The 25,911-nt window shown below is 44.3% G+C and overlaps 1 protein-coding gene across 1 annotated transcript in view; it reads right to left on the bottom strand.

The window, feature by feature from the left end:
- LOXL2 (lysyl oxidase like 2) overlaps nt 1-25,911 on the bottom strand; it is a 55,715-nt gene that overhangs the window by 18,901 nt on the left and 10,903 nt on the right. Inside the window, exons 3-5 of the mRNA XM_010175729.2 lie at nt 23,573-23,748; nt 8,464-8,675; nt 1,267-1,489 (exon numbers count right to left, since the gene is read on the bottom strand). Of these exons, the coding sequence (XP_010174031.1) occupies nt 1,267-1,489; nt 8,464-8,675; nt 23,573-23,748 (611 nt within the window). The remainder of the gene's footprint in view (nt 1-1,266; nt 1,490-8,463; nt 8,676-23,572; nt 23,749-25,911) is intronic.

The following is a 25,911-nucleotide window of genomic DNA, read 5'->3' as shown; positions in this document are numbered from 1 at the left end:
GAAAGAGACCCACCAGCTGTTGCACCCAAGAGATGTGTTGGTGTGGTGGGAGCTGAGTCTCAGGTATGGGAACACCACATGATTTGTGCAGAGACTTAGAGAAAAAAAATAAAATCCCAAAAACCCAAAAAACCCCTTAACTTTTAAAACTGGAAGCATATACAGTTCTCCAGGCTGGGGTCACACGAAGGACATCCAAAGCCTACACAAAGGCTTAAGGAATTACTTGGCAGTGTGCACGGCTCAGAAGATTAGTAATGATTTACAAGACCTTTCACCTTCGAGGCCTAGATCCTGCAAGCTCTCGTGTAGAGAAATGCCTGGACTCCATGCAAGCAAACTCTTCCCCTACAGCAGTATCTGAAGGTGTCATCTGGGGTCTCCTCAGGTGCCAAGAGGAAGCCCACCCCTAAAGCCACAGAGGTACAGGCTGGGGGATGCAGGCTACAGCCAAGGGCTATAGGCAAGATCCACAGCACCTAATGCCTCTTGCAAATAAAAACAAACAAAAAAACCCCCAACAACCTTCTAACCCAGCATGAAGGGTATCCAGGCCCTGAGATCATCCCTGTATCCTAAGGCTGCACATCCCTCACAGCTGGAAAATTTCCCTCAGCACCAACCTAACCCACGTTTGCTGTGAGTTCAGCTGTTCCTTCAGTCACTGCCACCGAGAACAACTGACTCCAGGGTCATTTTATAACAGCCTTTCACATATCTTATAATTTTTATGCTACACTCAACCCTCTCCTCACTAGACTAAACACACACAGCTTTTCCAACCTGTCCTGTAGGCCACCTTTTCCCAGTTTCTCGGGGCATTTCTTTGCAGAAGACACAGGGATAGTGGAACCACCAGCTTATTTCCCTTGTACCTCTACAGGAGAAACAACCCAGCAGCATTTTGGTGTCTGTGAATCGGGAAAGCCCAGCAGCAACTGGGCAGGAATTCAACTGGCTTGTACAGAACAGCTCAAACAGAAACGTGATAGATGTATTTTTCTTACTACTTGCTCACAGCCTTGCCAGCTCCAACGGCAAGCGAGTCTCCCACCCTTCTGAGCTTGCAAACAGAGGCAAGGAACCACGTCCTTGTGAGGACAGGAACTCAGCTGGGCTTGTAGTGAGAAGGAAATACAAAGAGGGGACATTTGCAGGACAGGTTGGTTTGTAGCTATGGGGTGTACATGTCTTCAGGCCCTACAGCTGATAACTGATGGCAAATAGTTCCACCTCCAGGCTTTTCCTACTCCATTCCCTTCTCACCTCTTGCCTGAAAGCTTTTCGAAAGCCACTGTGGCTGCTGGGAGCAAAGGCACGTCCAGGGACACAGCTGACTACTGCTGGCATCCCGTTCTCACACGTCGCGTTCTTCTCTGCATCCACGTTGAGGTGATTGCCCAGTTTGCAGCTGGAGATATGAGCTTCATTCCCATTGCAGTCCATTGAGTAAGCCCAGTAATGCTGCTTCCTTCTGCTGGCAAACATCCTTAAAGGAATAAAAGAGAACAAGAAAACAAAAGAGTTTAGGAAGCCATAAAAACTGCACTGATGTAGCTACATTTGGGGAAAATAAAAAATCCTTGAAATAAAGTGAGGCTTGAAGAGCATTATTTGAAGGCTGATCTATTCATGCACACAATGACTCTCTGTTCAGGTGTCACTTGGGAGTAAATAGGTCATCTGCTTAAGCTAAAGATGAGAGTGTGAATCAACAGTGCAGCTAGAGAAACAATTCTGCACTCAAAAGAGAGACGGAATAGAGATCTCCACATTATGCAGGGGTCAGAGATCAGTTAATACCTGCAGTGTTGTGTCCAGTTCTGGAGCCCCCAACACAAGAAAGACATGGACCAGTTAGAACAAGTCCAGAGGAGGCCACCAGGATGATCTGAGGGCTGGAGCAGCTCTGCTGTGAGGACAGGCTGAGAGAGTTGGGGCTGTTCAGCCTGGAGAAGAGAAGGCTCCAGGGAGATCTTATAGTGGCCTCCCAGTACCTGAAGGGGCTACAAGAAAGCTGGGGAGGGACTTTTCATAAGGGCAGTTAATGACAAAACAAGGGGAAATGGGTTTAAACTGAAAGAGGGGAGGTTTAGATGAGATATTAGGAAGAAATTCTTCACTGTGAGGGTGGTCAGACACTGGAACAGGTTGCCCAAGGAAGTTGTAGATGCCCCCTCCCTGGAAGTGTTCTCGGCCAGGTTGGATGAGGCTTTGAGCAACCTGGTCTAGTGGAAGGTGTCCCTGCTGCTGGCAGGGGGGTTGGAACTGGATGATCTTTGAGGTCCCTTCCAACCCAAACCAGTCCATGATTCTAATTCAAAAAGCAGTGTACAAACAGGGTCTGTGCAAATAACCCTCATGAATTTGGACCGGAATGGCCCCCAGAAGACCTCTCCCATAAATAAGCTGTTCTGTTTGCTGGCCATCACCTATCAGCTGTGAGAAGACAGCAGACTGGGAAAAAGCCACAGCTCTCCAGCTTCTCTCAAAGCTGCAGCGTTAACAACCGTGAGCCTGAAAGCAATTTCCGAGAGCAAGAGCAATTCCCTTGATGACAAGTTCACAGCAGAGGAGGTTGGCAGCAGTTTCTGCTTCTTGCTCCCAAACTGTAGTACTTGCCTGGAGCTGCTCCAGGGACTCCTAAGGGGGAAGGGGCATGTGAGATAAATGAGAAAAGAAAGTAATTCAGCTTCATCCTCACTGCATTGTAGGGCTGTCAAACAACTATATCGGAATTAAAATAGTCAATGAAACAGAAATCTGGGTCAGATCATTACCAAAAAGGAAATATTAGAAGTTAAAAATAAAAATAATAATAAAATAAATGAAGGCACAGAGGAGCCAACGCCCTGCTGTGATCTTGACGTGGCTTTGTGAGATCCCTGTGCTGCTCCATATTCCAGGAGGAGCTGCCATGCAGCCCTGGGATCCAAGGATCAGCTGTGACAAACAGCACAGCAATGCAGGGGGAGCTCGGGGGGAGAGAGAGCACCAGTTCTGATTAACTGTGGCACATCCCTGCAGGACAGAGAGCTTGAGCAGGATCTGGGAGAAGAACACAGAGCCTTTTATAGGTTGTTGGTTTGAAACTAAACTGGACAGGTTAAGATTTTCTCAGCTGATGCCCTTTGGTGGTCCCATGTGGGCTGATTTACAGCATCTCAGATACTTGAGAGGACTATCTTCTCCACCTTCCCTTGCTAAGCTTTGCTGACAAGCTCAGCAGTTATCTAGGCTCATATGGCTCATGGCCACTGATTAATCCTTTTTGGAACTAAATTTCTCTGTGTTGAGGTTAGGGCCAGGAGACAGAGATGTAATTGTGTCACATGATGGAGAGTAAACACTGTGCTGGAAAGGATGGAGGATGAGGCAGGGCTGAGGTCTATACCATGGAGCAGGAACAGGCAACCTGTCTGTCCTATGGGTAAAACATTGGCTATCAACCTCCAAGGCTGTCAAGCCAGAGCTCTCAGGGATCCCAAATCAACAGAAAATGAATGGGAATAGGAAGTGGGGGAAAAAAATTTAAAATAAAAAAGTAAAACCAGGGAGGACACAGGCAGAAAGGAAGTGCCAGCCACTTCTCAGCTAAAATATCTGGTTCAATCTGGACCAAATCTGGAAGGTTTTTCTTCCTTTTAATTAAACTACTACAAAAAGCCATGAAATCCTCTGCCCTTGGACTGCTGGAGCTCAGCATCGAGGTCCCACTTGAACATTAACTGCTCTCTGCAGAACAGTGGGGCAGATTCAGGCACATGTTACACACTGGAAAGCATCTGGAGATGCCTGCCTTCAGTGACACCACTCCATGCTCTCCTAGCATGAGCCAGCTCTGTTCCACTACCCTTTCAGTCCACGTGCTCAGTACGGAAAGGAGAACCTGGAGGAGTATTTGCACTGAGGACCCTCCACAGACACGTGCAGAGAGCTCCGTGAACTCCAAAGCAGACAAGAAACACAGCCCGTCTTCGAGAAGTAATTACAGGGATGCCTTATAATAGCAAACAATGACCTCATCCTGGAAATTTCATGAGGCATTAACATCTGGTTGGTATTAACAGCCCTTGGTAGGCTGGGGAGAAATAGCGAGAGAAAGCTCCACCTCATTTCCCCAGACCAAATATGTAGAAAAAAAAAAATAATCACAGAATCACAGAATTGCCTGGGTTGGAAAAGACCTTTAAGATCATCAAGTCCAACCATGAACCCAACACTGACCAGTCCCCTATGACTAACCCATGTCCCTCAGCACTGTGTCTACACGACTCTTCAGTCCCTCCAGGGATGGGGACTCCACCACTGCCCTGGGCAACCCCTTCCAATGCCTCAGAACCCTTTCAGCAAAGAAATTCTTCCTCACATCCAATCTAAGAGAAGTAAAATACAGATTATCTTTACAGATAGAAACTCAGGGCTTTCCTCTTACTTACTTTTTAATGTAGAAAGGATGCAAGCCACCTCTCACTGGCTTTGGTATAAGCCAAAAGCAAAGCTGCTCAGATCAGAGGTGTGAGTGAACAGTCATGCTGTGAGAGTTTAGTCAATTCTAGGTCAAGCTGGAGCTCAAACCATCTACCTTCATCCCATAAACTTTAAACAAAGACACAGGTTAAGCCCAAGGGCTGTGGGAAGGAGCTGAGAGTTTAGCTGAAGGAACCATGCACCTGAGAGGACTCAGGGAGCAGAAATCAAATCATTACACACATACACGCTGGGAAAATCCACCCATAACACACTGAACAGAAGCTGATGAACTCTCTATGCTCAACAAATTCTTCAAGCATTAACTGGAGTTAATAAGTTTGCTGTCTTCAGCCTCAGGGAGACAGAAGAGAATCCAGACCTGCCACCTACTACCAAAGCCCTTAAGATCATGGCTTTGCAAGGAAGAACCCAACCCATGATGATTTCTATTACAAATATAGAATTGATTAATTGTCCTACACATCTGACCAGTTTAATAATTTTATGAGCAGGCTGTTTAAACTGGGAGATGCTGTTTGGACTGAATTGAACAAAGTATCCTGGAACTGCTGAGCTCCTTCATCCAATTCTTTGAGCAATCACAAAGCTGTAAGGTCTCCAGAAGGCAACAGGTCCATCTCTCTGCCTTAGGCATCCCTGGTCACAAACTTCTACTCTCCTCATTAGTAAAACACATTCAGTTCTACTCTGCTTTCTCAACCAGAGCAGGACTTGGGAGGAGGAGTTAAGAAGCAGTGCCTATATAAAATCACTTTGAAGAATGAACAAGAACATGGAAACAACACTGAGATTTGTTTCGTTTCCTAACATAAATCGTGCTGTCAAGTTACATTCAGGAAAAAAAACCTGGCACCAGGACAACAATGAACTAAGTTGTTTTCTTTCAAGCATGATCCATCTGCAAATCATTTCACCTCCCACCATTGTGCAGAAGCAGAGCAGAGTATCAGCTGGCTCAGCAGGCAAAGCTGTAGTTTGTGGGGAGTGGGATTGGTGGAGATGTGGGAAGGGGCACTCAGAGCCCTGGTCAGCAGAAACCCAATTCCAGCCCATGTCCCAGCTGTGGAACAGGAGCAGGAAAGGATCTGCTCTTGGGAGAATGGTATTTACAAATTAGGGAGGGCAAAGCTCAAGAAAAGAGAAAAATGTTCCTGAGGCTTCACACTCACATGGGAAGAGGGTTTAGCTCCAGTGACCAGCCAGAGATGAACTCTTCCCTCTCCAAGACCAGAAAGTGTGTGGGACAAAGCAGAGAGCAATGCTCTCACGGCTCAGGTGAGCAGGTTACAGTGGTTGTCACTCCAGTACCTTGCTGGTGAAGCAAAGATCACTTGTGAAGTTCCCAGCCCAGAACTGGGAGGTTTCCCTCACCAGTAAAGTCACCAGCAACACTGGTTGTACACAGAGCATCTGCCAGTAACACAAAAACCAAAGGCAAGTGCCCCAAAACCAAACCAAGCTTTTAAAGCTATTCTAACCAAACCAAACTGTCCAGCTGACAAAGTCTTACAAATCTCTTCCCTCCAATAAAATGACATCTCATCTTCTTCCAACCTGGGATAACATTCAGCAGATTTTCCAAATTATCTGTCTGTGGGTGCAGGAGCCCAGCAAAGCTGTTACCTCTTGCTGAAAACAAGCAAAGGTGTGGGAGTTATTAGGGCACTGAAGCTATTTCAGCAACCTGTCTGGCTTGGCAGCAGAGACCTCCAAGCCTGGTATTTGTAAGAGCTGCATATTCATCCCTGAATGGGATTTTCAACGTTGCTGAATATCACATTGAACAATTTTGCCTCAGTTTTTCCACCTCTACGTGCACTATTGCAAAAGACAGGACTATTACCAAGCACTCTTTTATTTAAGACAGATGGCTCCAGCTGCTAAAACTTAATGCTTTTCTTGGAAATAACACAACTGAGAAGCAGGAAAAATCTACTTTGTCTTACTAGAGGTAATTTATTCTGCCCTCCTGCTCTGATGCAGGGAGTGGGAATCACTGAGTTGAGTTTAAGGGAGACATGCTATACTGATGGGAGCAAATTCTCCTCTAACTGGTGTCCAGAGCAAAACATGAGATCTCCTGGTAGCAATTATTAATTCCCTGCTCATCTCCCTGGGAAGCCTGAAAACAAAATTCCAACTTGGGTTATTTATATGATATTCTTTGTGCTGTTATGTGGCTTTATGCTATTCCAACCCAAGGACCTCTTCAATTGATCACAATCTTGCTAATGAAAGAAATGAAACGTGGCCAACCAGTTCCAGAGGGATCTTTCAAAAATAGCAATTGCACAGGCAAAAAGGAGCAGGCAGGAAAACCACAACTCCTGCCTGGAGAATTCACTTCTCCCTCTAACCAGTCGATGCTTTCCTATTCCATAGGTCACAGTGTAGGAAAGAAACGAGACAGAATTTCACTTAAACTATTTTGCATCTGCTTTAAGGTTTGATTTCTAGGGAACAGTGTAGGAAGAAGCAAGTCTGTGATGAAGATTGGTGACAAAATGCAAGTTGAAGCAGTGACAACAAAAAAAAACCCCAGAGCTCCTGGCTTTCAAGAAACAGGAGACACAGCCTGAAGTGATCAGCCTGCAGCTCTCAAATCCACAACCTTCTCCCTAAGGATCACTATTTTCTTCCCTCATTTTAAAGCCATCTACAATCATAGGAAGTAAAAGCAGCACCAAAATCACAGCTGCCCCGAACTGCAGCCTTTCTACAAGCACCATCTCTGATGCCCAGGCAGAAGCACCGTTGGGAGCAGCAGCACGGATGGACCCTGGATATTTTTAGCTCAGCACTCAGCTCAGAGAAGCCTTTAACAGACAGAACAAGTCACACAGTTGGAGGTGGCTGGAAGCTCTTCCAGCCTGGGACCCTGAGGAATCACCTCTGCCAAAGGAGCTGAACTGGGGTTCACAACAGTGTGAGATTTACTGGGGAATATTCCCCTGGGTAGACTTCTCCTCCATGGGTGATTTAGCAGCTAGACACCCACAAACCAGGGATGGTGAACCTCAGAGAGCCAGAGCAGCTGGAAAATACATCCAGGTAAATGTGTCATGAGAAGTGTGAGACCAGAAATTACATGCAGTGGTGGGAAGGAGGAATCTGGGCAATGAAGCACAACAAAAGCCTGTTTTATCCCAAGATTACTGGGTTGGAGCTACCAGCACACACCAGATCTGATCCTACAGCTGGCTTTCTGCAGAGGGATGGGGTAAGCAGGTAGATTTTCTTGCAGCTGATGGTTTTACTGGGAGAGTATGATTGGTTTCCTCACATCCATCCATCCCCTGCACACAACACAGAACCTAAACCTATGACTGGTGAAGGAAATCCTATAAGACAGAAACAAACAAAGATTTCTTAGGCTGACAGTCCACATCTCCTACTATAGAATCATAGACTGGTGTGGATTGGAAGGGACCTTAAAGATCATCCAGTTCCAATCCCCCTGCCAGCAGCAGGGACACCTTCCACTAGACCAGGTTGCTCAAAGCCTCATCCAGCCTGGCCTTCAACACTTCCAGGGAGGAGCAGCCACAGCTTCCTTGGGCAACCTGTTCCAGTGTCTGACCACCCTGACAGTGAAGAACTTCTTCCTAATATCTCATCTAAACCTCCCCTCTTTCAGTTTAAACCCATTTCCCCTTGTTTTGTCATTAACTGCCCTTATGAAAAGTCCTTCCCCAGCTTTCTTGTAGGATCAATCAAATACTAAAACTGATACAACACGAGATCTTCAGCCAGAAAGGTGAGGATCACACAATTCCCCTGTCTGCACAAGGAAATGCTTGACATTTCAAATATTTACACAGAAGGAAAATCTGATCTGAAGGAATGAAGCAGTCAGAGGGTTTTTCTACCTCAAGAACTCCAGTGTCATTTGACAATTTGCATTTTTGAACAAGGCCCCAAGTGTTCAAAGAACCACGCTTGTGTCTCACACAAAAGCTCTGCTCTTACTTGTAGACGTTGGTGTTGTATTTCCTCTCGCTCGGAAATCCAAACATGCCACAGACAACTCGGGAATTTTTCATGGTCCAGTGCTTGTCACAGATCTGCTTCCAGATCCCTTCATCCTTCACCTCCACGTAACCCTCTGTGACAGGCACTCGCTTGCGGTAGGTGGCCAGGATGGCACGCATCCTTATATCTTCCACCTGGATGTTCATGTTCTGTAAGCATAAAGGAAACACAAATGATGCTGGTTTGCAAGGAAGCTGGTTGTGTAGAGGTTTGAGATGGGGAACACAAACCAGTTCTGCTCATGGTTACAGGTGAACAGAGGGAGGCAGAAAGGAAGAGCTATTTAGGAAAAAATACAACAGGGAAGCAACCAAACCTTTCTACCTTGTGCAAAATCATCCTCCATCCTGCAGGAGAAGATGATTTTTCTCATTAAAAAAACCCAAAACAAAACAAAAAACCCAAAACAAAACAAGATCAACCAACCAAAAAACCCCAACCAACCAAAACAACACGCATTATTTTACAAATAGCCATGTAACAAATCTCCTTTGTTCCCTAAATTAATCAAAGTACTTGTTTCAGAAGCACAATGATTTTAATTTGGTCTCAGCTACTATGGAAGCAAACAGAGCTCAGCTCTGCTGGGGCCACCTTAATGCTGGCAGGGTGCAAGGAAGTGGGAGCCCTGGCAGGGAAGGACACTGGGGCTCCCATCAAGGCACTGGGCATCCCTTCCCACCTGGCCTGGGCAGATGCTGTGAAAACTGGGATCCTGATGTGCTGACACCAGCATTTCACCATTTCCCCAAGCTGGGTTTCTCCTCCAGCTGAAGCATTACTTGGGACAGCAAATGAGTCATGAAGTTTGAATGGATTTCACATTTGGAGCTTACGTGAGGACACTGCACAAACAAACTTTGCAGGGACCCAAAGCAAAAGCTGACTGGAAAATATCCACTGTGGCAAGCAATTACAAAAGAGCTACTGCAAATTTTATAGCTTGCTTCCAGGAGACCTTTTCTTGTCAAAAAAAATCTATAAGAACACGTGGTTCTGCTAACAGTTACATCAGACCTGAGGAATCCTCCCCACCCCTCGCTCCAATTCATTCACTTGGAAAAGAAAAATGCCCAGGGCTTTAAAGAGACACAGGGCTCTGGTTACTGATCAGCAGCACACACAGGTAGTGAAGTCAGGGAGATCGCGGTAGGACACGCAGAGTCCTGGAAATTACACGTGGCTCATCCATTCTCTGAATGTTTCAGCAACACTGATGCAAGTAACAGACCCTGGGGAAATGGAAACCAACCGCAGAGAAAGAGGCTGCTGGGGCAGGGAGAGGGGCAGGCATCTCCTCCCCATCTGCATCTCTGCTACTGCTCTGCCCACATCACCTTGGGCAAGTCACTTAAAGCTTTTTTTCCCTCCCAGTATTTTCTTTTTTTTGTATGTTTACCACCCAGTTTTACAGGAAACCAGATCACTGATTCCTCCTTTCACCTTCAGGAATTCTGACCTCCAGCAACTCAGCTGGAGCATCCATGAGACATCCCCAGTGACCTTGGAAAATAGGACCTTATAATTTAACCAGTAGGATAGTGCTACTCATACAGGGTTTACAGTTTGGGCTCTAGGTTTTGAAAGCTCTTGTAGCCCTCAAGAAGAAAAAAATAACCACAAGGATATCCAAGTTTGTTACATCTGAGCTACTTTAAGGTGTTCAAAGGGTTCGATGCAAGAATAAATTGTACACCTCCTGTGTAATCTGGGAAGTCAATTTGCAATACAAAGAGTTTCTCCTGAATTTGAGATTCTTTTTGAAATATTGCACAGCTTTTGACTACGTGCTCTCAGGAAAATAGCAGAGCCTCTGTGCATTTAAGGCCTCCCCAGGCTGGTTTCCAAAGCCTGTAACTCACTTTTCCCCTGGTGCAATTTCCAGCTCTTCACTTGATGGAGAAAGCACATTTACCTGGAGCTACAGGCCAGTGCTGCCCAGCAGCAGCATCTTGTTTCTCTGCTTCCTTTACCTTCCCTTAGCAGCTTCTTCACCAGGAAACAGGCAAAGCCTTAAATCCATTTGGAAATAACTTTGACTTGCTGAAGATCTCAAAGTGTTTTTCATAAAAGCCTATTAAAAGGATTAACCTAAAGGACAGAAAGCCAAAGCTTAAAATTGCACTGGGAAAGCACATGAAAAAGATAGTAACTAAGGAGGAAATTTGCATTGACAGCTGAGAAAGTGGGTGAGACAACCTAAGTGAGTTTTTCCATCTGTGACTGCAGGATATATCCAGCCTATATAAAGCCCTAAGTATGTTTGTTACACGCAGTGATGTCAGTTATCAGCCCTAGTGCATATTTAAATAACTGAAATGGAACATTTTCCCTGACTAGACCTGACATCAGCAACATGCTAAAATCCACCCGTGGTTTTCTCTTGACAGCCACTTCGATTTTGCTTGAATTTAGACAAGCTGGAGGCTGCAGCCAGTCCCCAGCACGATGGAGAGAAGGAGTGTTGGGAACAAAGTGTGATTTCACATCCAGGAACCATGCTCAAGACGCCTGTGTTTTGTGAGGAAGCTGCATGACAGCAGTCACCAGCACCATCTGAATCATGCAAAATGCCATTCCAGATGTTAAACATCTGCCTGATGCTTCCACCGCAAAGCAGCAGAATCATTATTCCCATGTTGCACCTATTAGTCATCGTTAATACATCACAATTCTCATTACTGCACTGTCAGAGGTCTTCACAGAGGTGGAAGGTGGTGACAAATCTGAAAAGCCTCCAAGGTAAATAGAGCACTCAAGGGATGGGAGAAGGGAAGGATTGTGCACTCAAGGGATGGGAGAAGGGAAGGATTGTGCACTCAAGGGATGGGAGAAGGGAAGGATTCTCATCCTCCTTCTGCAGATTGAGAAATAAGGTGCAGAGAGAGCAAACTGCTTCTCCAAAGCCTACAAGGGCAGGAAATCACATCCAAATGCCCTGAGGTTCCAACTCAAACCTCCACATGAAGATCCCTCCTGCAGCAGGGAACATCAGCTAAACCTCCAGCACTAAAGCATATTCTGATCAAGCATGTTTGGGGTTTTTTGTTGTTTTTTTTGTGGGTTTTTTTCCTCCTTCCCACTCCACCAGCTTAGCAGGAGCTGTGTTGCACCAAAACAAAGATCTCCAGCCTGTCTCTGACAGCTGCCAATAACAGATGCTGAGGAAAGAGCATCTGAACAGGGCACCATGCAGCAATTCCTCCCTGCTGTATCCCTGCAGCTTCTGAGCATCTGCATCTCGCAGACATTCCAAGCCAGAGGGTCTATTTTAATGTTCAAAAATCCTGGATGGATTTGAGAATCTTTTACCAGAATTGATGATATCAGAGCAACAGGCAAAGAAAGAAACCAGCACACTGAGTCAGAGAAAGGGAGAGAGAGAAGTCACAAAGTTGAAAAACAACAACAACAAAAAAAACCCACCCCACAAAAAACAAAAACCCTTAAAAAAAGGAAAAACTTGGGAATGCTGTTAGGTACCTTATGATTTCCCTATTATTTTGCAATTAGTTCAGCAGCTTAGCAAATAAAAATAAGTTCCTCCATCTGTTTCCAACAGAGCTCTCACCCCACAGAGGGGTAGGGATGCTGGGGTCCCCATAAAGAAACCTGGGGTGCCCTGACCTAGTGCAGTACCTGGGATCTGGTTTAGGATTCGAGATGCTATTAGGATTATTTCTTGCATTGCCTACTTCCAGGCTGTGTGTTTGGGCATGTCTTTTCTATTAACTGGTTGGACTGGGTTATCCTTGCTGGGCATCTCACAGAAGTGAAATATAAGGTGCAAACTTGAATGGTTTGCTCTTGGAGTTAAAAAAAAAAATGCTGTCAAAGTCAGTGTGATACCTCAGGCACTGCAGGCTCCAGTACAAAGGTCCCATGACACGTCTCTCTTCCCCCAGAGATGCTGACACAGACACAAAATGAAATCCTGCTCTGACTTAGGACTCTGGTTTAGTGAATCCAACTCTTTTATCATGTTTTTTTGCTGGTATTTGCCAAGGAAAGAGGGAAAAAAAAAAAAAAAGTGAGCAAACTAGCAAGAATTAAGCCATCATTTTATTCCCATGAGGGTATTTCAATCTTCAAATAGCTATAGCAGACCGACACACAATGACATTTTCATGATCTGTCCAAGAGCAAAACCAACCCACATCCATTCCCCTTTCCAGAGTAGGTTTAGAGCAGGGAATTATTGATATGACAACTCAAGGGTTTGCACCGAGTCTGAACAAACAGCAAAATATCTCAGAGAAGAATTCAGAGTGTTGTAGACCTCAGTTTTATATTGGGAGATTAAAGAACAAAGAATCAAAATCAGCATACTGCAGATTTCTCGAGGAGAAAGGACTGTTAAGAGCTTTTCCCCTGATAACTCTTTACAGATTTGAATTGCCTTTTTGATCCTTTCATTGCAGAGTTTCTGTTACACTGGGAGTATTCAATAACACAAATACAGGCAGACTATATTTTATCTTCCAATACCAACGTGTAGAGCAGCTGAACTAATAGTAAAAACAGATTCCACATAAAAATCAGGAGCAAACAATACTTAATAGCTAGAGCAGACTTAAAAAAAATCACCCTCTCCATACTTTATGTAAACGTGGAGACAAAAGCCTACAACAAGCTGTCGTATCAACAAGGAAACCTCATCTTGGAAAGTTTTACTTATGCTCACATTGGAGTCATGCACTGAAGCTACCAGGCAGATCTGGTAAATCCTCTGAGGATTACAAAGCTGGTATCTGCAACCCACTTGAAAGCTGAATGCTCATCTGCCAAGCTCCCAACTCAGGAATCAACCATAAAATAGAGCCTTCAAACAATATTTCAGGAACTAAACAGTCCTTCTCCAAAGAGCAATACTACCTCTAGGAAATAAAACTGGGTTGACTGCACCCCATATTAGAGGAAGGAAAACAAAGGCCCAAGCCCCAGAGCCAATGGGACACGGATTGCTCAGTCTAAGGCTGAGGAATATGAAGCAAGGAGGGAGAAAACTACACACAAACCCACAGCTCAGCTCCTTCCAAATGAGGGAAAAATGCTGCTCAGGATTTCTACCCACAAAGCAAGAGAAGAGACCAAACCCACAAAGTGTTAACTCTCATGGCTCATGCAGAAGAGTCCTCCCCTTCTCAGCTAGCCTTGTGCAATTTCCACCTATTTAGGCCAACAGCTGGGAAGATGGATGTGCCAGCCAACCCCTTTCCTCTAAACTCCAAGTCCTGGAATTCAGCTACTAGCATAATTCAGACCTGGATCTCCAACCTCTCCTTTGCTTATGAAACAATCCCTCCCACATACTTGAGGTTGAATCAGCTCTTGCCTTTGCTTTCTGCTCTCCAGAAGGCTGCTTGTCCAGAGGACATTGCTGACCCCATGCACAGAGTTTGTGGGTCTGCTCCATCGTTATTGGCCTCATTCATCAAGCTGCAGCTTTGCTTTCATCAAAGACATCCATTCTGGCCCAGATACTCCAGTAAGGGAGGAAGCACACAAGTAACAGGAAATCCTAAGGCATTTTTCTCCTGTTTGAGTTAAACCTCCTTAGCCTTGAAAGGTGTGAAGAAAGAGAAAGCAAGATAAAGCTGGGTATGGAGGGCAGGGGGAGGACGTGTAGTACATCTATTTTGAGATTCAACACTGCCTTCCACATCAACCCGCTTTTCACTGGAGCCACTTGACAGCATCTAGTGATACAAAAATCAGATTGAAGCTAAAATAACTCTGTGGTCTGAGGCTGAAGAGCTCCTGCTCAGTTCTGCCACAGATCTCCTGTGTGATTTCAGCCACACAAACTCACTTCCCCATCTCCTCGCTGTTACCTCTGGCCTCTTCCTTGCACTTCCTTCACCTCTTCTGGAAAGGGAAGACAACACTAAGCCCATCTCACCAGCTCTGAATCGCAAAGCCTCTGCAGTAAGGGCTTTGCATCTCTATTTGCCTAAAACAAATGTGGGACTACAATACAAATTAGAACAAAAATGGAGGGGGGGGGAAGGCATCAAACTATTCTGGGTTGGGACATATTCCCCTGAATCCCACTCCTTCCCTCGCCAAGAGCCACATCCAAGCTCCACACTGCTGTTCCTCTTCAGTCCCAACACAAAAGCCCACTGCAAGCCAACGTGCTGCGCTCCGTTACGAAACCCATGAATCTCAGCTTTGGAAAGCTGGGGCCTGCCTGGAGACAGCAAAAAGAAAGGAGTTTGGTTTTGAGCTTTTACAAAAGGATTCCTGGCTTGGAAATTTTTTCACATAAGCCTCAGCTGCTTTTGTTTCCACTCTGTGAACCAAACGCTTCCCCACGGCTTCGGATCTGATTGCAAAAACTGACACAACTTTCCTAACATTTCCTTTCACCTTTTGCTATTCGTTTTCTGTTGGCAGAACAATTACACCCAGGAGAGCATGCTTGTGTCCTCCTCCACTGCCCAAGCTCAGTGACACCCTTTCTTCTTGCAATAGCCCTGAGGATGCACAGTAATCCAAACAGGGAGGAGATCAATCCTGTTCCTAGAAACCCAACTGCTACTTTGCAGATGCTACACCCTGGGTCTGAATCACTGGCTCCTGGCTAAAAGCAATGCACAGCAGCTGGGATTTCAGAGGGGCTTTTCAGAAGAGCATCTCAACACTCACTTTATACACACACCCACGTGCTCAGTGGAGACATGAAGAAACCAGCTGAAGATCTGCACGGGGCAGGTGAGTGTGAACAGCTATGGGCTGTATGTGTGTCCTCTACAGCCAGAGAAACTACCCAAATGCAGGGAGAAAGTTGTTCTCCAGCAATTCTTCTTCCATTTTAAATTCAGCCCTATGCACTTTTTAATCTATATTATCCATTGAAAGTATCTATGCCCTTGAAGTTGGGACAAGAAGAAACAGCCTCCAGTTGCACCAAGGGAGGTTTAGATTGGATGTGAGGAAGAATTTCTTTGCTGAAAGGGTTCTGAGGCATTGGAAGGGGTTGCCCAGGGCAGTGGTGGAGTCCCCATCCCTGGAGGGATTTAAAAACTGGGTAGATGTGGTGCTTAGGGACATGGGTTAGTGGTGAACTTGGCATGGTCGGGTTGATGATTGGACTTGATCTTAAAGATCTTTTCCAACCAAAGTGATTCTGTGAAATTTTGCTTTTGTGTGTTTTACTTTATTTAAAAAAAAAAGCCAAGCAAACAAAACCACATCACCATGAGTGATGCTAAGGACTGCAGGGCAAGACAGTGGAGGTATTCAGCACTGGCTCTGGCAGCTATCTGGTCACCAGGTGGCTGTACAAATAGCTTAGGCAAAGGTGCAGTTCTCCCCACAAATCCTTGATTTAACAAACTCAAGGAGCCTGTGTGTTGTCTCTGTCTCACCAGTTCATTGCTCTTCTGCTTTAAGATTCCCTGTGATCCACCTAAACTCCTCTTTCCTTCCCTATCCCTGACCTATCCCACTGTCCATTAGATGCAGAAACTTATTCATATCATTTTTCATTTACAACAGAGCTCCAGGATTTCTTGGTTTCCCAATCACCAAGACATTAAGGTCTGCAACTTGGACAAGAAATTAATTGTTGGGTTTTGTTGGTTTTTTTTTTCCAATTAAGAACATAACAGAAAATCTTCCCACAAAGATTTCCTTCATCCCAGAGACATCTGCTCTCCTGCATGTAAACCCTTCACTTACTTCCACTGAAGTCTCAGCTACCAAGCCCTTTCCCCTGAAGATGACTTTTTAGAAAGCTGTCCCTTCACATACATAGGAATGGATGGAATCTGTTTTGATTTAAACATCTGGAGCTGTGCCTGAGTCACTAACAAAGTCCCAGCTGTTAAATAAACATGGTGAAATAGATGCTGCAAGACAAAGATGGGCTGTCTACAAGGGACAGCAGTCCCCTGGGAACATGATGCTGATTGGACTGCAAACATTTTTTTGTGTGGGTTTGTGCAGTACAAAAGGATGAGAGTGAAGTTGAGGATTAGGGTCCAGGAGCAAATACAGTGCAGATTATAAATGACAAAAGCTGAGGCCTTTGCTAAGCCATGAAACGCTTCAGCAGCAGCCTCCTGGTTGCCAATACAAAGCAGGCTGATGAAAAGCATTAGAGAAAAGAAACGCTGGTGACGGAAGCGAGAGGAGGCAGAAGCACTGAACCCTGGAGATCCTTTGGTGTTGGTGGGAGGCTCAGTTTAGGGTAGGATGCTGCTCTGTTCCATGCACATCATGGCCTGAGGGTTTCATGATGAGCAAAGCTCTTACATCCTCCATTTCCTTGCTACTGAGCTATTTTTAAGACAATCTGGATCAGATGCTGTAAGCTCACCAAATTTATTACCTGACCTCAAAACAGAACAAGATCATGCTCTGTTTTCAGGCTGAGTTAAATATTGTCTGGTGCAACAGCGAAATACTATCACATCCAGCATGAGAGCTGCCAGCTACTCGGGCCTTGGATACAGGTGGTGCAAGGAGACAAAGAGCTTAGCTCTGTTCTCCATGGAATTGCAGCAAACCAACACCAGCCTGGGTGCTTTCTGAGCCCTACCAGCTCCATAGCTCCTATCTCTTGCTAGATGACAAGCACCAGATCTTCACCCAGCAAACCCAGCACCCTGACATGCCACAAGCCATCACAAAGAAACCATTGAGGCAAGCAGTTAGAAACTATCACACACTTACTTTGAAATGCTAGCACTAAAGAAATACATTGGCTTACCCCAATATATTTGTCTGGACTGAGCTCCAGAAGAGATGCTGAGACCCCTTCTAGACACACAAACCATCAGCATTTGTGTTACACGTGAGAAATAAACATTTACCCCAAGGGGAAAGAAATTGAAACACTCCTGTCATAACAAACAAGCAAATAAACCTTTTATTGTCAAACATTCCTGAAAAAAGGATGGTGGAGACATAGAGCTGAAGTCTCAGAACGGTGGTGACCTAAGCTGCAACTCCTCATGGTATGGATTGAGACTCCACTGCGTGGCAAGAAGCTAGATAAGAGGAAGATTTATCTGTGTGCTGAGCCACAAAAGATGTCCCTGTCCTGCTCCTTTCCTTACAGAAGGATTTTATATGGCCTCATCCACAGATCCCAATTTCACTGAAATCTCCTGAGCAGGACTTCCCAATGCCCCTTCCCCACAGATTAAAAAAACCCTGGACAATATAGTTCATCCCACACTTTTAACCTGGCATAACCAGAGCTTTTGAGCCACTGGGCTTTGAAGTGAGATTTTTTTATATTTCATATACACCCAGAAGGGAAGAGGACAGAAATAGCAGCCCAGGTTGGTATGTTTAGCTAGACCTTGTCTGCCCATCGTCTGGCCAAAGCTACGGTCTAGTCTCAGGTACCAGATCTATTTCTGAACTTGTCATGGCTGCAGCAATTTGATATATTTAGAGTATGTCCTATTTGAAGTCTGTGTGTGTGTGTGTGCACACAGAGGAAGAGGCTGGATAACAAATATTTTGTTAAGGATGTTTTGGGGGATACATTTAAAAAAAAAACCCAACCTATTGTGTATTCAGAGGAAGAGGCTGGATAACAAATATTTTGTTAAGGATGTTTTAGGGGATACATTTAAAAAAAACCCCAATCTATTGTGTATTTAAGAAATATATTAAGGGTAGGAGTTAGTTACTGTGGTCTTAAAATTGCTGGTTAACCCAGTAAGGCAGGTGGGTCTGTGCTGGGTTTGGACAACATGAAGTGGGTACATTTACTGTTTGAAAAAGCAGGACCTGCCTTCCCTGCTCATAGTTTTGTGAACACACATTAAATCATTTTTGATTTCAGAGCTTCTGGCATCCTGCAAAGACTTAGGAAAACATTGGAGACTTTGCACACATTTAAACTGCAGACTTTGGCACCGTATAAAGGAACCTTAAAGCAGGTCCACGCTACCCACCTCAACCACTTTCAGATGCTTGTGAACTGCAAGACAAGGAACAACCAACAGTTGTACTTCACCTTCTGCATTCATTTTATCCTGATCTTTGTACCTTTTGCCATAGTGTTCTCAGATATGTTTTGAGTACTTAAAACCAACATTGGTTAAACTTTTCTAGATGGGGTGCTCAGAGATCTGGTTTAGTAGTGGACAGGTACAGTTGGACTCAATCTCAAAGGTCTTTTCCAACCAGGCAATGTTATGATTCTGTGATTCTTTTCCCTTGGGCTCTCAAGACACCACTCACAATGTGCCTGCCACATCGTAATGCCTACAAGAGTTACCATTATGAATAAAGTGGGCAATGTGCTCTGCCATCATGGTTAGACCCAAGTTGTACATCAAGCCACTAATGTGAATCAGAATACACAAAACAGATTTTACTCCAGGCTGTGGCTAAAAAAGAAGGAATGCAAGAAAAAAAAAATCAAAATCAAATTCTGAGTCAAACAATGGTGTTATTTTAACAACTTTGGCCTCATCACACCAGATTCACAGATGCCTCCACGTAGGATTGAAGCAAATAGGGTCAGCACCAACTTGGACTTCCCAACCATCCCCACAGCTTTGAGCAGCCCTCACATTCACATACAATTACTCAGTTAAACCATGCTCAGCCACACACTTGCAGCACTTCCAAGCACAGCTACTGCTTTTTTAAACTTTTTTTAACCCTTTCAAGATGTGCAGCTTATACTGACAGAACTGGAGTCTGTAGGAAGAGACAGAGGATGTGATACCAGCAGGATATGGACCTGCTTTTCCTTTCCTAATGCTCCCCAGAGGCAAACAGGTAATAACAGAAAAAGCAAAAAACACAAACCCTGCTCTCTCCATTAATGAGAAACTATTTAGTCTACGTACTTTAAAGAGGAGGGGGAAAACACCCCTGTGTCAAATGCATCCAACATCATTAAGCTCACGTCAGCATCGAACAAACATCGCTCTCCCAGCTTTGAAAAAGTGACCAACTTTCAGTGTTTACGCAGCCACTGAGCTAAAGGGGTATCAGGCTAATTCCAACCTGCCAGCAGCCCATGAAAGGGCTGTCCTGCTATGCACATTCATCACTCTCCAAGAAATAATCCTTTGAACAAGTCCCAAGGCTAAAAAAGCTGCAGTGGCTGTAGGAAAAAAAAAGAGTAAGCAAAAAAAATGATGAGAGTTTCTCTGCCCTTTAGCAAGAGGCTGATGGATTTCAGACCTGTCCCAACCTTGGTTCTGTTAGCAGAGTTCATCTCCTCTTGCCCATCTCCCATCTTATCATCACAGATCATCCATCACTCACCCTAAACTGAAAGGTTTCACTTTGGCCTGTGACAGGCAAATTGTCTCACAGAAGCAAGGGTCAGGCACTGCCCCTTCCCAACAGGGCAGGGAATGGAAAAGCTCAGGGACAGGAAGAAATATGACATCACCCTCAAAATATGAGCTGTGACGGGAAAAGATCTGTCTGAGCGTATATATATAAAGCCAAGTGGTTTATGGTGATGGAAAATTTCATCCTATACTACTTATCTGCAGCATTTCCAAACTGGGAAATGGAGGTATGTATGTTGGCCAATAAAAATAAACTCTGCTCAAGGGCTATCACATTGCTTTTAAAAGAGTGTGAACTCTCTGCCTGTCAGATTTTAGGAAGTAAGGCCAGATTTGAGCAAATGTTAATTTACACAACCCCTCTGAGCTGGAGCCCCATCAAAATGAAATCAGATATTTTCTTATACCTGTTGGTTTTCCACCTTAAATTGTAGCAGCACTTGGCAGCCTTAGAGAACTTTACACTAAAGGGTCTTTAAGACACTTTCTAAATGATTCATTTTAAATGGTCTGTCCCTGCCAGTGGGAACACACAGAGATCCCTGTGACAGGCAAAGGAAATCCCAGTGTGATGGCACATGTATGGTGATGGGGTCACCAGGCTGCACAGGGCACCTATTTCTCCTGAACGCTTGCAAAAGAAAAGCAGAATAAAACTGCTGCTCCTACCCCACTGCAGCTCACACCCTGACACATGAACCTACCCTGAAGTCAGAGCTTGCTCCTGTTTATCTGCTGGCTGTAAAAACATCAGTTTTTACAAACAGTCAGATCCATTGGGGAATTATTAGAGTTGGCTGGGGGAAAGCATCGTTGGAAGGTGCAATGGAATACATAAGCTCTCTGTACAGCATCTTAAACCAGGCTTCTTTTGAATAAAGCCTGGTTTTAAAAGCAGCTTAAGGGCAAACAAATATCTTCCACTGGGAATCTCAGTGGGAAATTTGTACTGGTTTAGCTTCGTCAGTGAGACTGGTGAAGAGACTTGACCACAGCATTGCTGCTCAGCAGAAAATTCCAGGCCCCTCAACCACTGATCTCATTCCAAAGAGAAAACATCACTTGGGTAAAGCTTTGGGCTACAGACTAAAGAACCCAGCAGCTTACAAAAGGATGATGTTTCCTCTGATGAATGTGAGGTATGATACACAGAATTCCCAGGCATGTTAGAGAGGGCAAAGACTTTCAACTTGCGTTCACACAAGCCTTTTGACCTCCCTGTTTTTGGAGTTTATGACCCTATGAGTAACCCTGCTCATCATCTTTGACTCAAACTATGTCACGCCAGCTGTTAACGAGATGAAGCAAAGATTAAGAAGAAGGGGAAAGCTGATTTTTGAGTTTAAACATTTGACAGCTAGCTGTGACTGAAAAGTACTTCCACGATGGCATCTTAAAAATGTCTAGCACATCACCTTTAGCCTTAATCCTGCTGCAATGAAACCAGGAGAAAAAGAATCCTTCAGCTGCCAGTGATCTCACAGGGATATAAGAAAAATCAGCTTGGTTTTGCAGAGTAGAAGCAACACTATGGTATTGAGTTGTTCATAGAATTCAGGTAGTGATAGGGAGGGGAAAAGCACAGACAGACCTGGGGGTGACAGCAGCCACTGCCCAGTAAAATGAAACACTTTCTCTACCACCAGTGCAAATTCACAGGGGCAGCTCTCAGATTAGTGCAGGTACTTGGAAATAAAATTATTTTATTAAATTATTTAAATTATTATTTTTTCCATTTTACTTTTTCCCCCCAACCAGTTCAGTGTCTTTAGTCACCAGTTCCCCTTAGTAATTGGTGTGAATGCTGTTACTTGTCACATCAGTGGATGCCTTCATCCATACATAGCTTCCAAGAGTCGCCAGGACATGGGGAATATGACTTCTCTTACACCTATTTCTCCTGAGGGACCTTGTTGATGAGTCAGGCTTCTGCTACATAAACTGCTTCAATCTCATGATTCATTTCACTGTGGAAGCTTAAGCACCCACACAGCATCACATAAGCTAGCCCTCAATTACCCAATGTGTTCAACTCATTAGTCCATGTCCAGTGCTTAGTTAATGGAAAAGCAGAGCCCTCCAAAGCTTTTATGATTAATATCTGAAGCACCTCAGAGTGAAGTGACCTCCGTCTAGACTAAAGCATCTTTTCTTCCAGGCTTCTGTTTTGAGGATTCACTGTGGCTTTGGGGAGGAGGCACACATCTGCCAAAGCCATCACTGATGTTCCATGATCTCGCCTTGTTCCCTGAGCAACAACAGTGCCATTGATGGATGCAGTTTGAGATCCCTCTAGAAAGCCTCCTCTCCCTCCACAGCAGAGGGAAGCAAGGTCAAGGCAAGGAAGAGAATTTCAATTCTCATATCCTATATTTACACCCTCACAGAGGAGCCTTCCATGAGAGTGCTGAATGCTGCCTGCTCATCCATACAATGTTCTTTCTAAAGCCACAGCAGGGCCATGAAAGGTTTGACCGAGCAGATTATCTTCCCTAATCAAACATGCTGCTCTGCATTAACCCCCCAATGGAAAAATCTGGTAGAAGAAAACACTCGGAGATCCTTTCTAAATCAGTGGCTATGAAGTAACTGCTAGAATAATTTAATTTTAAAGTTATAAAGAAGAATGTAACCATTGTTTCAGATCATGAACAAAGCCAAGATTCAGCCATGGAAATCACACTGTGGTTGGTGATACATCCTGGATTCCCTGTCTGCTTAAAACAAGATTTGACTGTGGTTACTTGGATAGGTTTTTTGATAAATTTTGACCAAAGGTAACCACTGAATTCACATACTGAAACATCAGAGCATCCAAAACAAGGGAGATGTTAGCTGAGTCACCACAAATCTTTTCCAACCTGAAAAGCTCAAGGAAAAAAAAAACCCACCCACTTTTTTTTTTATTATTATTAATTTGGAGAGTTCAGCTCCACTTCTTTCCAGCCCAGCATTCCCTTGGCTCTTTATTCTGCAAAAATTTAACAAGTCCACTGGAAGATGATTCAAGCATTTTGCTTCTGTCATTCCCCCAAGAGTCTCAGCCTCAGCATAGCAGCCTAATCCAGTCACAATCCAGACCCTCTCCTCTAGTGACCAGCCCACGTTTTCCTCTCTTCAATTCCTTTCATCACTTCCAGGACTGATCCCCCATTCCCACAAATATTTCCATACAGTTATCATGGTTATTTCATCATTGCTTAGCCAAACTCTGCAAAAATCTCTTTATACCTTTCCTTATAAATCCACCCATTTCAAACCATGGTTGCAAGTCATAGTCACCTCCAAATCCAAGCCTCCCTGCTGACCCTCACTGTTATACCAGAGACCTCCAAATTGCTCCCAGTACCAAAAGGGAGGCAGGAAGGGAAAAAAAACCTCAGCAATTTAGTACTATGGACAAAGTCACCCAGGTGTAAGGTCCCTGAATACACATCACATACCCTGTCTCTCCAAATACATTCTTAGACATACAAACCACTTTTCAATCCTGAAAATTCATTGTGGAACATGAGTAAAACATTTTCTCCTTACTTCTTCTTATGTTATTAAAACAAATTCAAATTTTTACAATATGTATAATGCTCTGAACAGCTGAAATTCAAATCTGAAAGTTGCATCTTTAGCCAGCATCTAGAAGCACTGTCAAGAGTTTGCTTTAACCACAGCACGTGGAGCTGGGATAACCTCTAATGTGTAGCAGCAGACACCCCTGTCTGCAGAAGGCTCTTTGATCAGCTATTTGTAGTTTAAAATACATTTACCTCTATTTGGTTAAGCAATGAGTTGTCAAACTTGAAGCCAGGGATTCTTTTTTCACTGCAGACCACTCCAACATCTTCAGTGTGTTTGCAGTCAGTTACTCCCCAGCCATTTGATGTACATGCTGCCAGGGTGGTCTCCTTGCCATTACAGTGGACATTGTCCATCCAAATTTTCCCTGAAGGGGAAAGAAAAAAGAACTGAGACTCAAAGAGGAGAAATTTAGATTGTACTGAGAGATGTGAAGGAAGCAACTAAGGCTGCTGTGCTCTTGCTACATCAGGGGAAGAGATTTCTGCTAAAATAAGCTTGAATCAACAGCTAAGGAACATCAAGATCCACCTCAGGTATGGTACTTCCTAACTGCAAACAGCTTTGCCCCTCTGCTTTCCCTTTTAATTATCTACATGCTGATAAGAAAAATACCAGCAGCCTGAAGCAGACCTGTGCTGCAGTCCTGCTCATGGTGGTAAATCATCTCCTCTGATGACAGCCACTTCAGAGCACCCAGTGTCACCAGGTCCCCTCGATTTAGCTGATTAGACCCTGCCCTCTAATCATACTCACCAAATCATTCCTTCTGTATTTAAGGCTTCTCTTTACATCATTTCTCATTCATCAAATCCTCATTAAATCTTTTGTCAGAGACAGCTCCAAATTTTGATTAAATGCCTTAACTTTTCAAATGCAGATTTATTTATTTATTTTTATTTTTAAAAATCTTTAACAAAGCACTATTGATTGGAAACCCCAATTTAGGTGTTATTTAGGTGTTCTTTGAAAACCAATTACCTGATCCAGTTTCTAGACTGTAATTACCGCTTCTCCTCCAGCAAAAACTGTGTGCACATGAGTATACATGTGTACATGCATATATATTATATTTTAAACAAATCAGGTCCTTCAGAACTCGCTTCTAAGATGAACAGACAAAAATCAACAGGTGTCACCACCAAACTTTAGGTTATGTTTTTCGAGGAGCAGCTGAAAGCAAAAGACCCAACAGCATCTCCACGATTCCCCTTTACAAAGGGCCAATTTCCCTTTGGAAACATGCTGGGCACATGCTGCTCCCTGGGATTTGCCCCCTACATTGCAGGGAACAAGGGCCAACAAGCAATTCCCATATTTTAGGATCCCAGATGTTTTGTTTGTCTGAAGAATAACATGTCATTTGGGCAGAAAGAACTGCCTGACCTTCAGAGCCACTGGGAGATTCTGTAGCTATCTCCTTTGGCTGTCCCAGCTTTGTTCCAGCAGGTTCAGCTGGTCAATCACCAGATGATTCACCTGGAAGTGTTTAAGGCCAGGCTGGATGAGGCTTTGGGCAACCTGGTCTAGTGGAAGGTGTCCCTGCTGCTGGCAGGGGGGTTGGAACTGGATGAGCTTTAAGGTCCCTTCCAATCCAAACCATTCTATGATGGATCTGCCAGCCCTCTCCCTGCTCTCCAAACAGGAGAGTAGAAAGAGCTCCTGCAAAGCCTGGCTCTAGGGTTTGGGGAAGGCACAACCACCCCAGCATGGGTTCCCTGCATCAGGATTTACCCAGCACTATCCTGGCATGCAGAGAACATTCACTCTTGTTAAATCACATGGCATGAGTTTTTAGTTTGTTTTCAAATGTCACGGACTCTTTCTCACTCAGGAATCTCCTACTCTACCCCCAAGAGCCAAAATCCACAGCTTGGGACAACATTCAAGGTTTCACATTTCAGTCAAGTCACTGCTAAGGTCTGCTTGCTCTTTTACAGGCAAAGTTTATAAGTGTGAGCACTAATGAGTGGTGCTAAATAACAGACATCCAGCACGTTTATCCCTGCTGCAGTGGAAATAATCTGTCTGTGAGTTCCCATCAACAGTGTGCCAGGCTTCAATGTTTGCAGGAAAAATTCTCCATAGGTCAACATTTAACTAACAGCATATCAAAAAATGACAATTAAATCTGTTGAGTTCTGATCTGTTAGGTACAATTACAGAGCTATTCTCTCAAGCATTGGGATTTTAACAATTCATTGCTATAACACACAAACATTCCCCTTTCCAAGCCTTTTTTTTCAGCACATATTTGGGAATGAGATGCAATCTGCAATTATCCACACACCCATCACGTTTAATTGCAAAAAGTAAGAAAGGATGTACAACTTGGGGTGAGGGTGAGGAGTTTTTTCTGCACCAGGAACAGCCTGAGAGTGTCCAAGAGGATTATTATAAATATAGTCCTACCCAGGACACGAAGCATGCATACTCCTTTGGGGTTTTATAGGCTACTCTGCACTGCAGAATATGATGTGTGTGTTTCTAGAGAGGCTAACAGGGCAAAAGACCTGCGTAGCATCACATA

Source organism: Antrostomus carolinensis, unplaced genomic scaffold, assembly GCF_000700745.2.
Source record: "Antrostomus carolinensis isolate BGI_N321 unplaced genomic scaffold, ASM70074v2 scaffold3369, whole genome shotgun sequence".
Classification (NCBI taxonomy): domain Eukaryota; kingdom Metazoa; phylum Chordata; class Aves; order Caprimulgiformes; family Caprimulgidae; genus Antrostomus; species Antrostomus carolinensis.
This window is presented reverse-complemented; position numbering and strand designations above follow the sequence as displayed.